The sequence below is a fragment of the Engystomops pustulosus genome, chromosome 2, assembly GCF_040894005.1.
Source record: "Engystomops pustulosus chromosome 2, aEngPut4.maternal, whole genome shotgun sequence".
In the NCBI taxonomy this organism is placed as follows: Eukaryota; Metazoa; Chordata; class Amphibia; order Anura; family Leptodactylidae; genus Engystomops; species Engystomops pustulosus.
In genome coordinates, this window is record NC_092412.1 from 59,927,236 (window position 1) to 59,941,632 (window position 14,397).

At 42.1% G+C, this 14,397-nt stretch overlaps 1 protein-coding gene across 1 annotated transcript in view; it reads right to left on the minus strand.

Moving 5' to 3' along the window:
• MARCHF9 (membrane associated ring-CH-type finger 9) overlaps window positions 1-11,410 on the minus strand; it is a 140,414-nt gene extending 129,004 nt beyond the window's left edge. Inside the window, exons 1-2 of the mRNA XM_072134826.1 lie at window positions 11,144-11,410; window positions 9,895-11,027 (exon numbers count right to left, since the gene is read on the minus strand). Coding sequence (XP_071990927.1) covers window positions 9,895-10,218 — 324 coding nt within the window. The 5' untranslated portion in view covers window positions 10,219-11,027; window positions 11,144-11,410. The remainder of the gene's footprint in view (window positions 1-9,894; window positions 11,028-11,143) is intronic.
• Between the last annotated feature and the right edge of the window lie 2,987 nt (window positions 11,411-14,397).

Here is a 14,397-nt window from a genome sequence, read left to right on the forward strand (position 1 = left end):
TAACCCCAGAATTACCTCTTTTATGTGAAATTTTCCTCCTTTAAAAAATCTCCTCCAAAGTCATGTGAAATTGAGCAGAGAAGAGTCATATTTCCTGAGATGAGACAAGTCTGGAGTGTCACTACAGACGCCAATTATCTATAGTACTTAGAACCATGCTGGTGTCATATTAAAGATTACAATCTCATATTTTAGAACACATCAGGATTGTGGTTCCATCCACTACATAACCAGAAATACGGGTGAGAGTTCACAAAAAAGAAGGAATTCTAGAAAGGATATTTCGCACCTTAAATGAAGGGGTTTGTAGTTTATGGAGGTAAAATCAGGTGACAATCAGGAGTCCCTTTAGTGATCTGGTGACAGGGACTTTTATATAAGTCAATTATTGGGTACGAGCGTGTATAGGAATTGTTCTGCCTATTATTGTCCTGTAATTGGCAAACATTACATTTGATTACATTTTTTATGCCAGCCAAGAAATTATCTCTGTTGGCGGCACCTTGCTCTGGCTAAATAGGGGATCTGCTGCGGACAATGATTAAACCCATATGGGGATCGTAAGAGCGCATTAGCAATCGCTCACCCCATACAAGTTTTTATCTAAGGGTGCTGTCACACGTCGCGTTTACTGCATGCATTTAAAAACGCATTGCTACAGCTGAAGGGATATTTCCCTAATTAAACAGCTGTTAACGCTTGCGTTTACAAAACGCATGCATTAACATCGCGGTTAACGCATGCGTTAACAATGTGTTAACAACCGCATGCGTTAACCGCGATGTTAACGCGTGCGTTAACAATGCGTTAACGCTTGCGTTTTGTAAACGCAAGCGTTAACAGCTGTTTAATTAGGGAAATACCCCTTCAGCTGTAGCAATGCGTTTTTAAACGCATGCAGTAAACGCGACGTGTGACAGCACCCTGGTTGTGTAAAGGCTTTTTAAACAAGCGTCAATGAAGCCGTTTTATCGCTCATAGGTGCTCATTCTCACCTGCAGTGTAAAGGGACCCGTAGGTAGGCTGCATCATCATTCCCAAACTAGGAGATGATCTCAGGGACCCAGTTTGCAGATACATTGGCAGTGTTGGTTTAAAAAAAATGCCTGTCATATGCTTATGATATCTAAATAAAGAATTTATTTACTCAAGCCTATAGTACCCAATTACCAGACAATAAAGCTCCAACAACAACGTCATAAATGCTTCATTAGAGGCCTCATTTTGCTGCATCAGTTGATTTGAGAATAAGGCCTATTTACTGCAGAATAATGCATGGCAGAAAATGACTATCGATCATTGCTGCAACAGCAAGAAGGCTTCTTAAATATTGCATTGAGACTTCTGTTTCATTTACAAAGATAGATTGCTCAAATATTTGGAGAAATCTGCGTTCACTAAAGACAATTATTTACTGACTAATGTGTGTATAGTCCAAATGATCTGAACCCCAGTGTAGAATTCATATACACAGCTCAGATTAGACGGGGACAAGATAATAACCAGCTTCAGTATGAAACTCCATGAAACTCACACCACTAAATTACTAGACCCCTCATGTAGAGTATGGAATATTCCTTTCTATAATTCCCTCTTTTATGTTTAGAAAAGGATTTAAAAAAGGAATTTGCATCTTTACAATGATAACTGTTGAATATACAGTATATATACTTTACTCTATACTCTAGCTCCAGTCTCAAAAAGTGACTCATCTCAGCTAAAAATTGACTCAAAATTGAGTCACTTTGATATTACTTTGTAGGTGATTTTTCTTTTCGCTATATGGGCGAGTTTTAACATAAAAGTGGTAAAAACAGGTAAAGATCAGGTTGGTGGATGAATGTGTCCAGTGTACTACAAGGACTGTTGCAGTCAAAGGGCAGGTTAAAATGAGATCTAGCTTTATTGAATAGTTTCTGCCTGGTATTGTAAATGTTATCACACTAGGGCAGTGATGGCTAACCTAAGAAATGCATGTCAGAGGTGACAAGCCGAAACATTTTGCTGCCATGCAGCATGCTGACAGTATCCGGAGACAGGGTAAGTCTCCTGTTGAAAATGCGCCATAGTGCCCTTCACTGTTCGCTCGGCAGGAAAGTTGCCCAGCCTCCCAGTGGTGACACTGCCTTCTCGTTGTCCTGGCTTCACTACTAATCCGGAGATAGGGCGACTCTCCTGCTGAGGGTGCGGAGTGAATGGCGACCATACTAACTTTATAAGTGAAAGCAGTTAGTTAGGCAGTGAAGTTCCCACCTACAGTACATTTATTGTGGACTAACCCCCATACAGCAGGGAGCATTATTAGAACTGTGTCCACAAGTGGCCCTGTCAGCAGTGGACGGCTGGATTAAGGTCCATTCCAGTGACTACAGGGGGAAAGGAGAGTCATCTCAGGTGTGTGCGCTCCATACACCGCAGCCATTACCCTACATCAGCTACCAAAATGTTTATTAATAAATACATTACACATATTGTGTAATATTTAGTCTTGGCATATAACAATAAAACAACAATAGTTGATTGGTGAGGGCTGACAACTGGCCCGAAGAGATCAGCTGTTCAGTACAGTGGGGCTGATGGAGTTCACCCGAAATGCATTGTCCGTCACAATCCCCTTCTAAATACCTGTCACAGTGGTGCCGAAAATTTCCAAAATCCAACGAAATTTCGGTTCCGCGGACCCTTAGCAAATAAGCTCCAGTGTGTATGTAGGGCATGAAAGGAGTTGGACCTGCATCCCTGTAACAGCCAGACAGTCACTGTAGCCATGGCTACCACTGCAAGTGATGGGAACCACACCAGTGACTGGCCACCCCCTTTAATAATTATGGGTTGAAACTTTCTTCATTATTGTAATGAATGAATTTATAGATGGTACTGCAGCATATCACTTTGATAAAGTCTTGAGGACTCTACTGCTTTTTTCCTTTAAATAATGGTCCACCTTTATTATGATTCCTCCTTATGTTCTGTGGTTATTTTGTAGGCCTCACAGTGACTAGAACAGTAGATGCAAGAAAAGATTGCTGGAACTGCATAACATTTACAGTATATTACAAATGAGTGCAGCCTTAGCAGGGGCGTAACTTGAGGGGGTGCAGAGAGTGCGGTCGCAGCCAGGCCCCAGTGGCATAGAGGGCCCATTAAATGTCACTTTCCCATATGAGATCACTAGTACTATAAACATTATAATTTTATAGCCGGAGTCCCCAAGTTACGGGCAGACCGTTTCTATCCGGCCCCTGTCGCTTGAAGCCCCAGCGCCGTGCTTCCGCGCCCCCTTCGACAGTCGGGGCGTGGCCTTTGGCTTTCGGGCAGGGCCCTCCGTCTGGGCAAGTAGCTCTTGCCCGTTACTATATAGTGCTCGATGCTGCCGGAAACGGCTGCTCCAGCACTGTACTGCAGGTGGAGCAATGTGGCCAGGAGATAATCCTGGCGCACATCACTCTTTGAACCTGGATGCGCAGCCGCACACTGCTTCTTAGCTTCACAGGTTCTCTTTACCTCAGCTGTAGGTTTCTTCTATGCCGGATTTCTGGGACAGCAAGACGGTATTAGCCAAACTAGCTGTCATGGAGCTGCTTTTTCTGTCATCTCGTCACCTAGAGAGTTTTTTCTCTCTGCCAAACTATAAAAAGAAATCCACTTTTTTTACTCTCGTTGGAGAGTTGGAGAGCCCATGCTGGATAATACAGGAGATAGGGGACACACTCTGTGATCTGTTTTCTAGAAATAATGTTTCATTTGAAAATTATGCTATGTAATGACAATTAAGTTTACATAATAAATAGTAGTTTCACATTTTTGTAGTGATCCCCCAGTTAAAGACAAAATCAATAGAGATTCCTCCAGAAAATATCTGTATGTGTATTTCTATATCCATAGCTCATTTCTAAAACTTATAGGAATGTTCTCATTTCAGCAAATTAATGTTATTGTTTGTGTAATTCAAATTAGACAGTTTTCCAATATACTTACTGTATCAATCACTCATTGTTTTCTAAATCTCAGCTTGCTGTCATTCTACAAAAAGCTTCTATGTTTATTTCCTGTAGACAAAAATCTGTCCCTGGCCATGTGATGTCACACAAGTGCACGGTTCGGTATGGCACATGGAATAATCAGCTGGCTGGTATAATGAGCTGTGCACCTGTGTGACAAAATAAAATGTATTTTGGCGGAAACAGGAACCAGCTTTTAAACCTCAAATGATGTCCAGTCTTAAAGGGGTTGTCCGGGAGCATAAAAAAATGAATGGTGGTCAGGAAGGGGCTGGTTAAAGAAAAATAAACATTTACTTTCCTCTGCGGTCTCTCACAGCGTCCCGCGGTGCCATCGCTCCGATCCGTGCCCCATGCAAACAAACAGGGGCCCGGAAGCCGCACTATGTTCAGCCCACCCATCCCTATTCCCAGCGCTGTATCATACGGGGCGGGTGGGCATAGCCACGGGAAACTTAACGCAGGGCGGCTTCCGTGCCCGTGTTTGTTTACATGGGGCACGGACCAGAGAGATCGCAGCACAGAATGCCGCGAGAGACCCCAGAGGTGAGCAAACGTTTATTTTAACTAGTCCCCTCCCGTGCCCCCATTCGTTTTTTTATGATCTCGGACAACCCTTTTAAGGCAAAATGTCTCAGAACCTGGTGGACGTGGAAGCATAATCCCTATCCTGGAAGATTTCCCAACACTTCTTGAACTATGGGAACTCTTCACCTTTTTCAGTCAACATGGCAAGTATATTATAGATTTATACAAATATATCTCTTGTAATAAAAAATGAAAAAAGTGAATTAATCCTTGTTTATCATTTTTTTGTTCTCATAGTTCATGACATGTTTTATATTTTTTCATAAACTGATGACCAACGAAAAGATGATTCTACAGCTTTACAATCCAAACAAGCTTTCCTAGTGACCTGACCATCTTCCGGCCTAGTCCCAGAACCTATGACTAGTTTCAGAGAGCAGTATTTTGGTCAGTATTTTGCGCTAATATTTTTAGCCAAAACCAAGGATGGAGGTGAAACAATGTAATTTTCCTCTTTCTAGATTTCATTTCAGATTTTGGCATACAAATAAAAATACAAAAAAGCACAGTATACCTTATATACTCGAGTATAAGCCTAATTTTTCAGCACAAAAAATGTGCTGAAAAATCCAAACTCGGCTTATACTCGAGTCAAAAAAATAAATATATCTAAACTCACCTTTCCTGCGACCCCTGTATATCTTCTGTGCGATCTGTCCGGCAGCGGCGACAGGCTATATACACTGGGGCAGGGTCTGGCAGGCTATATACACTGGGGCAGGGGCTGGCAGGCTATATACACTGGGGCAGGGGCTGGCAGGCAATATACACAGGGGCAGGGGCTGGCAGGCTATATACACTGGGGCAGGGGCTGGCAGGCTATATACACTGGGGCAGGGGCTGGCAGGCTATATACACTGGGGCAGGGGCTGGCAGGCTATATACACTGGGGCAGGGTCTGGCAGGCTATATACACTGGGGCAGGGTCTGGCATGCTATATACACTGGGGCAGGGGCTGGCAGGCTATATACACTGGGGCAGGGGCTGGCTGGCTATATACACTGGGGCAGGGGCTGGCTGGCTATATACTGGGGAGGCTGTGATCAATGCATTTCCCACCCTCGGCTTATACTCGAGTCAATAGGTTTTCCCAGTATTTTGTGGTAAAATTAGGGGCCTCGGCTTATACTCGGGTCGGCTTATACTCGAGTATATACGGTACTTCCTTGTGAAATGAGATAAAGCTGATTTATTTCAGGTGCCCCAAGTAGATCTAAATGATAGCACCCAAGTGGAAACTCTTACCACATACACTGAGCATATCCATAGATACATACTGGGAGACTGAGGCATCTTTTCCGCCTCCATCTGCATGGTATAGGTTGTATACTGTGGAAAATACGGGATGTCTTTCCATCTTGTTCCCTCCTGCTGAGAGATGTATGCGTTCAGCGGAGGTCATTGGAACCTATGGTAATCCACCTGATCAGGGCGGTACTGGCCCACTGCAGCACCAGAGGATCCTATGGTGGGCCCAGGGTCTAACTCAATTCTGGAGTTCAGAGGCACAGGAGAAGGAAATTCACTTTAGAGGCTATTGAGGTATATTTCCTAGGGGTTGTTGAAGGCTGAGCCCTAGGATAAATTTTATCTGAGAAGAGGAACCCCAGTCCGACACTGCACTCAATGCATCCCTTCAACGGACAGCAAAAGTGCAGTGTGAACTAAGCCTAACAAGCCCTAAAGATGAGCTCTATCTATCATACAGTGTATACCCCCATGTACATTGTTTTGGTGCTTCTTCTGATGGCTATATAACCTGCCATCTGCTTCTCACCCCGTAACACACAGGCAATTGCATCGCATTGAAGGGTGGTGGCCTATCTCCCTAAGGGTGCAGTCACATGTGGCGTTTACGCATGTGTTTTAAAATGCATTGCAATGGTTGAAGAGAGATTTGCCTAATTAAACAGCCATTTACAGTTGCATTTACTAAACCGTTGCAATGTTAACACATGCATTAATATTTAAACATATACGTTTGTTGACATAATGTTAACACATAAATGACCATATATGTTAACAGTTATGTTTTGTTAACACACATGTTTACAGCTGTTTAATTACGCAAATCTCTCATAAGCTGTTGCAATTTGTATTGAAATGCATGCGTTACACGCCACGTGTGGTTGCAGCTTCAAAAGCAAAAGAATCAGCTGTTGAAATCCAAGTTCCTGATCCTTATCTCTATGATAACTGTGAACGGACAGTGGATTTTGGTCTCATATGTATATGGTAGTAAAAATTTTGACAGAATAAGTAAATCTGCCCCTATAATAAGTTCATTTTAGAATCTATTAGTTACCTAAAAAAACAAACAAACCACTAGTACTTGTGAGAAACAATGGCACAAAGGCAAAAACACAAGCATAAAAAACAGGCTACTGTCTAGTTATATTGTGAATGTCTATGTCTTGGTTATTACATGTTAATCTCCCCCCATAATCATCATTTTCTCTTTTACAGTTAAGTGTAATTCTGAAAGACTGGAAAGTGCTGTATATTAGAGGTAGATTTTTTTTAAAAAAAAGATACAATCAAGAAATGTTTTGGAAGGGAATAATGAATTATAGAAGAGACAGAATAATAATTCTGAAGGAAGTAGCAATTTGCACGCTGTCCTATTAACACCATCTGAAGACATGGAAATTCCTGTAACATTATGAATAAAACACTTATGTTTTACTATTCAAGGCCACATGGACACTAGAATTTTTTTACTATGTTCTCCTGTCCCCAGTCATCCATGTCCAATATTAATAAAAACTTAAGTGTGCCCATTTTCAGCACAAATAATGTTAGTAAGAAGAAGCTGAAAGATGATCTACTGCACCACATATCCTTCTAGTATCAGTTCATGTTGGAGGCAGTGTTCTAGTTGGTTGCATTTCATTCTTGCTATTTCTATTGCATCTGAACTCCTGAGCAGGTCATGTCATATATGTGCTTAGGCCTAAGGCAAAATAATGCTCATTAAATACAGAGAACACAAGAAGAAGAATAGAAATACATTATGGGGAGGTACAATGAAATATGATAATTGCAAAATGTCAAGTGCTACCAACCGGCTGCCATTACTAGGTCTTCCCCCTATTGATGGGGATCTTGGATGCAGAATGCAAGTGTCCATGGTGCCTGGTGACGTGTCGGAGCCGCTTCTAGACACAACAGAACACGAGTACTCTAGCTCAGCCCTATTTAATGCTACGTATCTGTAACATGTAATGTATAGATCCTCAGCTAAACGAGATCATGATATAGCAGCATGTTTCACCATGTGATTTGGTAGATCTAGAAATCGTTTTGGAATGGGTTCCAAGCTCTACATCTAAACCTGTGCACAATAGGTAGTATATCCAAATAGGTGCCACCAGATTTAGTGCTTTCTTGCTATCTTGGGGTTGGGTCCAACGTTGATAAACAAAGTGTGAAAGAGTCTAAAGCAATGCGAGTATGTATATTATTTCTTTATTATGGAAAACAGAAGCAGTAAAAACCAATATACTGCCAAGCAGGCTGTCCTCAATGTGTACATTTGAGTAGGCTGCATACTGAGACGTCAGTGCTTTTTCTTATGTGATCTATCATAAAGCAATAATAATCATATTGGCAGTTACGTGGACTCTATTGCACTTTTTGCTTTTAAGACGTAGACATAAAAACATGGTTAGAATGATTTTCTCTGATAATAAACTATTCATATAAACACAGATGAGTCGAATATGCAGAGTTAGAAAGTTTCTTAGATGACTCCAGGAGTTCAGTCCATCTACCTGACACCCCTAAAGCACCAAGCTTAGAATATTGGACTACCATCAACACAGTAGAATTTACTCTAGCCGAACCCTTCAGCCTTGCATATCAGTAAGGCACAGAGAATGGCACATAAATGACCCAAACTCTGGTCCGAGGAGTTGAGAAGTGAACATTGGTTGGGAAACACGTACAAGGTCCAATTTAAAGGTTTAATGGTTATACTCACTAAATATTACTTATCAATATTAATGATCCTTATCAATATTACTTCTTTCTGAATAGACAGGACACTCTCAAATCTTGGCATTTGTTATCTATTCAACCAGCATCCGTTCAATTACATATATTGGTGTAAAATGTAATACAATCACTATGAAAGATTAATATATATATATATATATATATATATATATATATATATATATATATATATCCCATATTTGCTGAAGAATTACCATTTTTCTATACTAACCACTGGGTTCTGATATCATGCCATGGTCCTGTCACCCTCATCATACACCTAGGTATCTAAGTTCACACAACATTTTAGGCCTCAGTTGTCTACTCCATTTTAGAATACCATAACGCTATTGTTTTATAACCTAATCAAAATGTCTTGTTTTGTCTAGATTACACCCAACACCAACAACACATCAGATGACTTCTTTTAGAGTTGTCACAGGAATAATGTCAGATAAGAAATGTAACATGGTCATTATTGAACTTTCCAGACACAAAGAACATGGTTATGGGGGGGGATATTTGTTTCATTCTTAAAGGTTGGACTTGCTTCTTTTTCCAGTCTTATATACTATGATATACTATAAACATGACCATACATACAAAAATCTTTAGTTATTAAATTGAGTGCTCCAGCATTTTTATACTCTCATAACACATTGAAGCATATACTTTTTTATAATCCTATGAAAAAATCAAGGTTATTGTAGGAAATTTCATTATGAATGACTACTGGCATTGTCCCATTGAGGAGACTTCTGGCTAATTGCTGTTAATAGTGATGAAAATTTCTGAGCAAATCCAATTATAGGTTCTGACCAATAGCCCAGACACTCAGAATACGTACAAGACCTAAACAGCCATTATCAGTGTGTCTACCGCCAACCAAGATCTCGCCAAGACATCTCAGACACAATATATTCTCCCGCACATTTCCCCATGTACTGAAAGCAAAGCCAGAGCATCTTTCTATTAATTCTTACATGCAGCAGCTCCTTTGTTCACAGAAAGCAGGTGGTATAATTACATAAATTTACCATGAAAATATTTTGTAGCATGTCGATATTATGCGCAAATATAAAAATCATGAATTATTTTTCCATAGGAAAGCATATTTATGGTCAGGTCCCAAAAATCCATGACTTTTGTCTCACATGAACTATGTAAGATAGACTTCATGTTCTTCATGCATACAAGCCCTAGTGCAACTAAGGAGAGTAAACCATTGCATTCTCTCCCCCAGAACCTTCACCTTAAGTGACTTCGTCTCAAGCACTACATATGACCCCAGATACAAACAGAACCCACCTGCTCAGGGCCTTGGAAGCAGATTCTGCACTGCGGGGTCCTCATGCCACTGTCGATGCTGCTGCCCAGGGACACAGCGTCCAGCGCAGCCCCAAGCCTTCCATCCTTCTCCTCCAGTCCAAGGCTGCGGGGTCTAGGATCTGACCCATAGTATTCCTCATCATCGTCTCTGGAGGAGCAGTCTGCAAAGGGTGGCCATCCACAGCCCCCAACCCCAAGCCCTCGCATAGCGTGGCCCGGCTCCGGTTCACTTCGCCCAGATCGGGTCAGCACCAGAACCTTAAGTTCATTAAAGAACATGCGGAGCCGGTATTTAAACATCATTCACCGGCCGGTGGACCAGGAGTTTGGGGGGTTCCGGTGCACAGGCGTTGCAGAGGCATGGACCTAGGTCCCAAGTGACCCAATGATAGTGGAACGCTTCTTACTGTCCTGTGCTCCTGTGATGGGGGACTGCACTGCATGGGGTTAAGTGAGTGCAATTTAGTATTGTCTATCTAAAGGGTGTAGAGGGGACAGCAATAAAATGTATCAAAAAAGGGGAAAGGGAAGCAAATAATCTGGACCCTAGGGATTTACGAAGCAGAGCATGTAAAATAGTTGTATTATACCAGCATGCAGAGGGGAGGAGGGGGACCTGCAACCTTAAGGCCAAAAAGGAATGGACAGCAGGTAAAGGGTGTGCAACAATCTGCTGTGAGGAAGGCAGAAGGGTTTACAGAATACGGGAAAAAGCAATTAGCATGGATGCGGGATGGGGAAAGATCCTGACTACCAGGGAGAATTATAGGGTATCTCTGCCCATCCTATCAGCAGGGAGCACAGCCTTCCATGACATCTACTAGCAAACACACCAGGATAAGAAGGGGATCTGTAAAAGAAGAGGCAAAAATCCTTTATAATCCAATGGAGAAGGCAACAATCTGGATGAGGTGCTGGGCTTGCTCCTATGTCTTCCCTCCCCCTTGCTTCCTCTTTCTTTTCCTTGGATGAAACACGCAGGGCTCCTCTTTTGTCTCAGCTCTCAGCATCCCCAGCCTGATGTGACTGTCCATCCATCCAGTGGTGAGCAGGGAGCCGCATCAGCACCACCACAGCTCAGGCGTCCATCCTGCTGCTGGGGGGCATCCTCACTGCACAAACAAAACCCATCAGACATGCATTGTACAGAGCTGCCCATATATGCCCCCTCCCCTCCCACATATAGAGAGATATTAGCCCCACATGCATGTGAGGATGAGGGTCTTACCATGCACTGCATTATATCCCGGCATACTGAGAATATGGGCTCTGTTATTGCATGGAGCTGTGGCAGCTATGGATGGCTATGAAGTGAGGGCTGGATAAATATGGCTTCTTCTTCCGGTATGGCATGTTAAATAAAACATTTCAGTGGAGTGGATGTGTCGTGTGTGGAGCCGCCGCCGCTGCTGCTGGGGCTGGATCCGGGCTGCGCATCTGCAGCTGGGTGAGGGATGCGAGGACCTGACGTGCAGGTTCACGTAGGAGCTGGGCGGGTGATGTGAAAGTGACACAAGAGAGAAAAACACATCCCTCGCCCTCCTAAGCCTAGGAGCATAGGGTAACACTGTCACAAGCGCTCCACTTGTCTCATATTCCCAATCTTTATTCTTTGCTGTATTAAAATGACAAGCCGCCTGCCAGCATGGTGTGCAGGGGATGTACACGCTAAGCCTTTCCAGCCATAAAAGGCTCTTTGTCACGGCATGTCACACATACTACAATGCAGGGAATAGAAAACCTGAGCAACACACAAACCACCCCCTCCTCCGGGTGAGAGAGCAAGTGTTAACCCTTCACTCTGCACGAATAGCAGGAAGCTTACTCTCTAGGTACATTACAGTCTCCGTTCTCCAGAGACATGACACCACAATGCTACATCTTATATAACAGAGCATTGTCACAATTATTATATGATCTATATTATGGTATAGACACATAGCGGGGCGTATAACCTATAAGATACAGCTGAGGAGATCAAAAGTGTTGGAAAATGAAATATTAGACAGTCTATAATGCACAAGATTGATCTCTGTGTCTGATGCTGGATGATAAATTTAGCGTATCTATCAAATTTTAGGATTGTATAGTACTATGCGCCATCTATTAGTTAGTTTCGTTAATTCCAGAAAACTTGAAAAAAATTTTGAACTTGAAAAATGTTGGCGCATTTGCATGATTTCGAAGCACAGACATTTCCCACTAAGCCACACCTCCTTTTTGAGGACACGCCCCTTTTGTTGTACTGTAAGAAAAATGACTAAAAATGTTACAAAACCCTATATAAATGTGACCCCCCCCCCCCAGGGTTGCAGACAGTTTTTTTGTGTAAATTTCAACAGAATTCGGTCATAGACAGTATTATATACATACCATCAGATTCAAATTCAGACACACGACAATTATCTAGTGCCCTGTGGAAATATAAAAGAGCACACTTGTGGTTTTTTATTAAATAGCATTTTTGAAGCCGGATTTCACATAGAAAGGTGATTGTGAGAGGACAGGGGTACAAAGGATTCTGAAATTTGTACCTTTGTCCTCTCACAATCACCTTTCTATGTTACTCTAGATATTGGGAGGGAAGTATCAAGCTGTCTGTGGCAGAATTGTTGAGTAAAAAACTGCCTGAATTGTGATGAGCCACATTTGTTAAGGATTTTAGAATATTTTAAGTTACTTTTTAATGTTAACGTTTAAATGGGGTGTGGAGTCTGAGGAAAGGGGTGTATTACCAGGGCAGCTTTTTGCCCCAAAAAATGCTTTAATTTTGCACACTAAACTAAACCAGCTAATAGATGGTGCAAAGTGACTCACTAAAGTGCAGTGTATTATTGAATACTGGCACACGGTCTTCAACTACCCTACTTAGTCCAGGGATTAAACAAGACATGTTTCTGCATCAGTGTAGCTACAGCATTCTCAAGGTATGTTTGGTTCACAATGCATAAAAACAAAAAGTAGAAGTGCACTAGTTTTTTTTGGTGCACTCGGTTTAACGAGGATGGGCCACATTTCTGCTGAGTTGCTGTAATAAATGTTGCGCAGCTGAAACAGTGCAGTCCACAAAATTGGCACAGACGCTTCTTAAATATATGTGCAAGCTCAAAACATGTTCTTTTATGTGCAAAGTATGACAGAAAACTGGTGAAGCCAGAAAAATAGATCTGGCCCTATGTTCTGAATTGCTTCTCATATTGGGGCACATTTACTAAGTGCCCGCACACCGCATTTCCGTCGGGTTTCCCGACTATTTCCGATTTGCGCCGCATTTAACAGGGGCTTTTGGCGCACGCGATTGGATTTTGGCGCAATCACACCAACTTTCATGCAACACAAATCGGGGGCGTGGCCGTCAGACAACCCGACTGATTCGAACTAAGCACAGGATTTAAAATTCAAATTGTGTCTCAAGACAAGCACTCACATACACCGGGAAGAGGAAGGTGAACTCCGGCAGACCTTGGGGATCACGACAGGACCGGGTAAGTAAATGTGCCCCATTATGTGAAAAGCAAAGACTATTGGCTCCTTCCCAATGGCATTATTTTTCTCATCCATCATTTTCACTGAAGCCTTACCGGACCATTGTTTTCTAAGCGTGTTTTCACATATGCATTGTCCATGATAAAAATTTTAGAATTTGTTGTATTGGTTTTGCTTGCCTCATGGACGGCAATAGAAATATATGGATCCGCAAAAAAAAAAAAAAAGATAGATGTTTTTTTTTTCACTGATGATGCTGGGAATCAGGTGTTATGTTTTCTAACCTATTTTAAACTTGTATTGTACTTGTAGTTTTTTGCAGACATAGAAACTATGGAAGGATAACAGATGTGAAATAAAACAGATGAGGATAAAAACGGAAGCAAAGTGGAAACAAATCACAACAGAGAGGTAACAGACACGCTAGTGTGAATCCACCCTAACAGAGCAAAATCTACCCTTCCTGGCTGCCTGCGAGATCCTAAATCATAGCTGTAGTCTCTTTAACTCCAACACCTGTTGGACTAGCACCATTACAGATGGCAATTCATCCAATTTGAATGTCTGTTTAAACCATATACTGCTTTATGTATCAATGTTAGGCAGCATTTTTATCTAGTTTTTGACCTCTGTAGTAGGGATATGTTGGCAGGATTCCTGACTTATCCTTACAGTGGAGGGCTGCAATGTATGACACTGTATGCTTATACATTGGGAAAGGTCCTCCTCTTCAGCCTTCTTCTGAAACAGGCAGTGAATTGCTGTTGTCGGTGTTCATGGTGTCTTGCTAGTGACACATTGATGGGGAACACCCAAAGTGTACACTCAGTGGAGGCTGGAGAAGGATGCCTTACAGCAGATAACAGCACAGTCTTCTTTGCCTTTTCATCCAGGTTATCCTAATATATGTAACATACATTGAGCAGACAGGGGCCAAAAGGACGCCTGCAGTAAACAGTATGTCAAGGTGCACGTCAGGTGATTTCCAGAGCATGT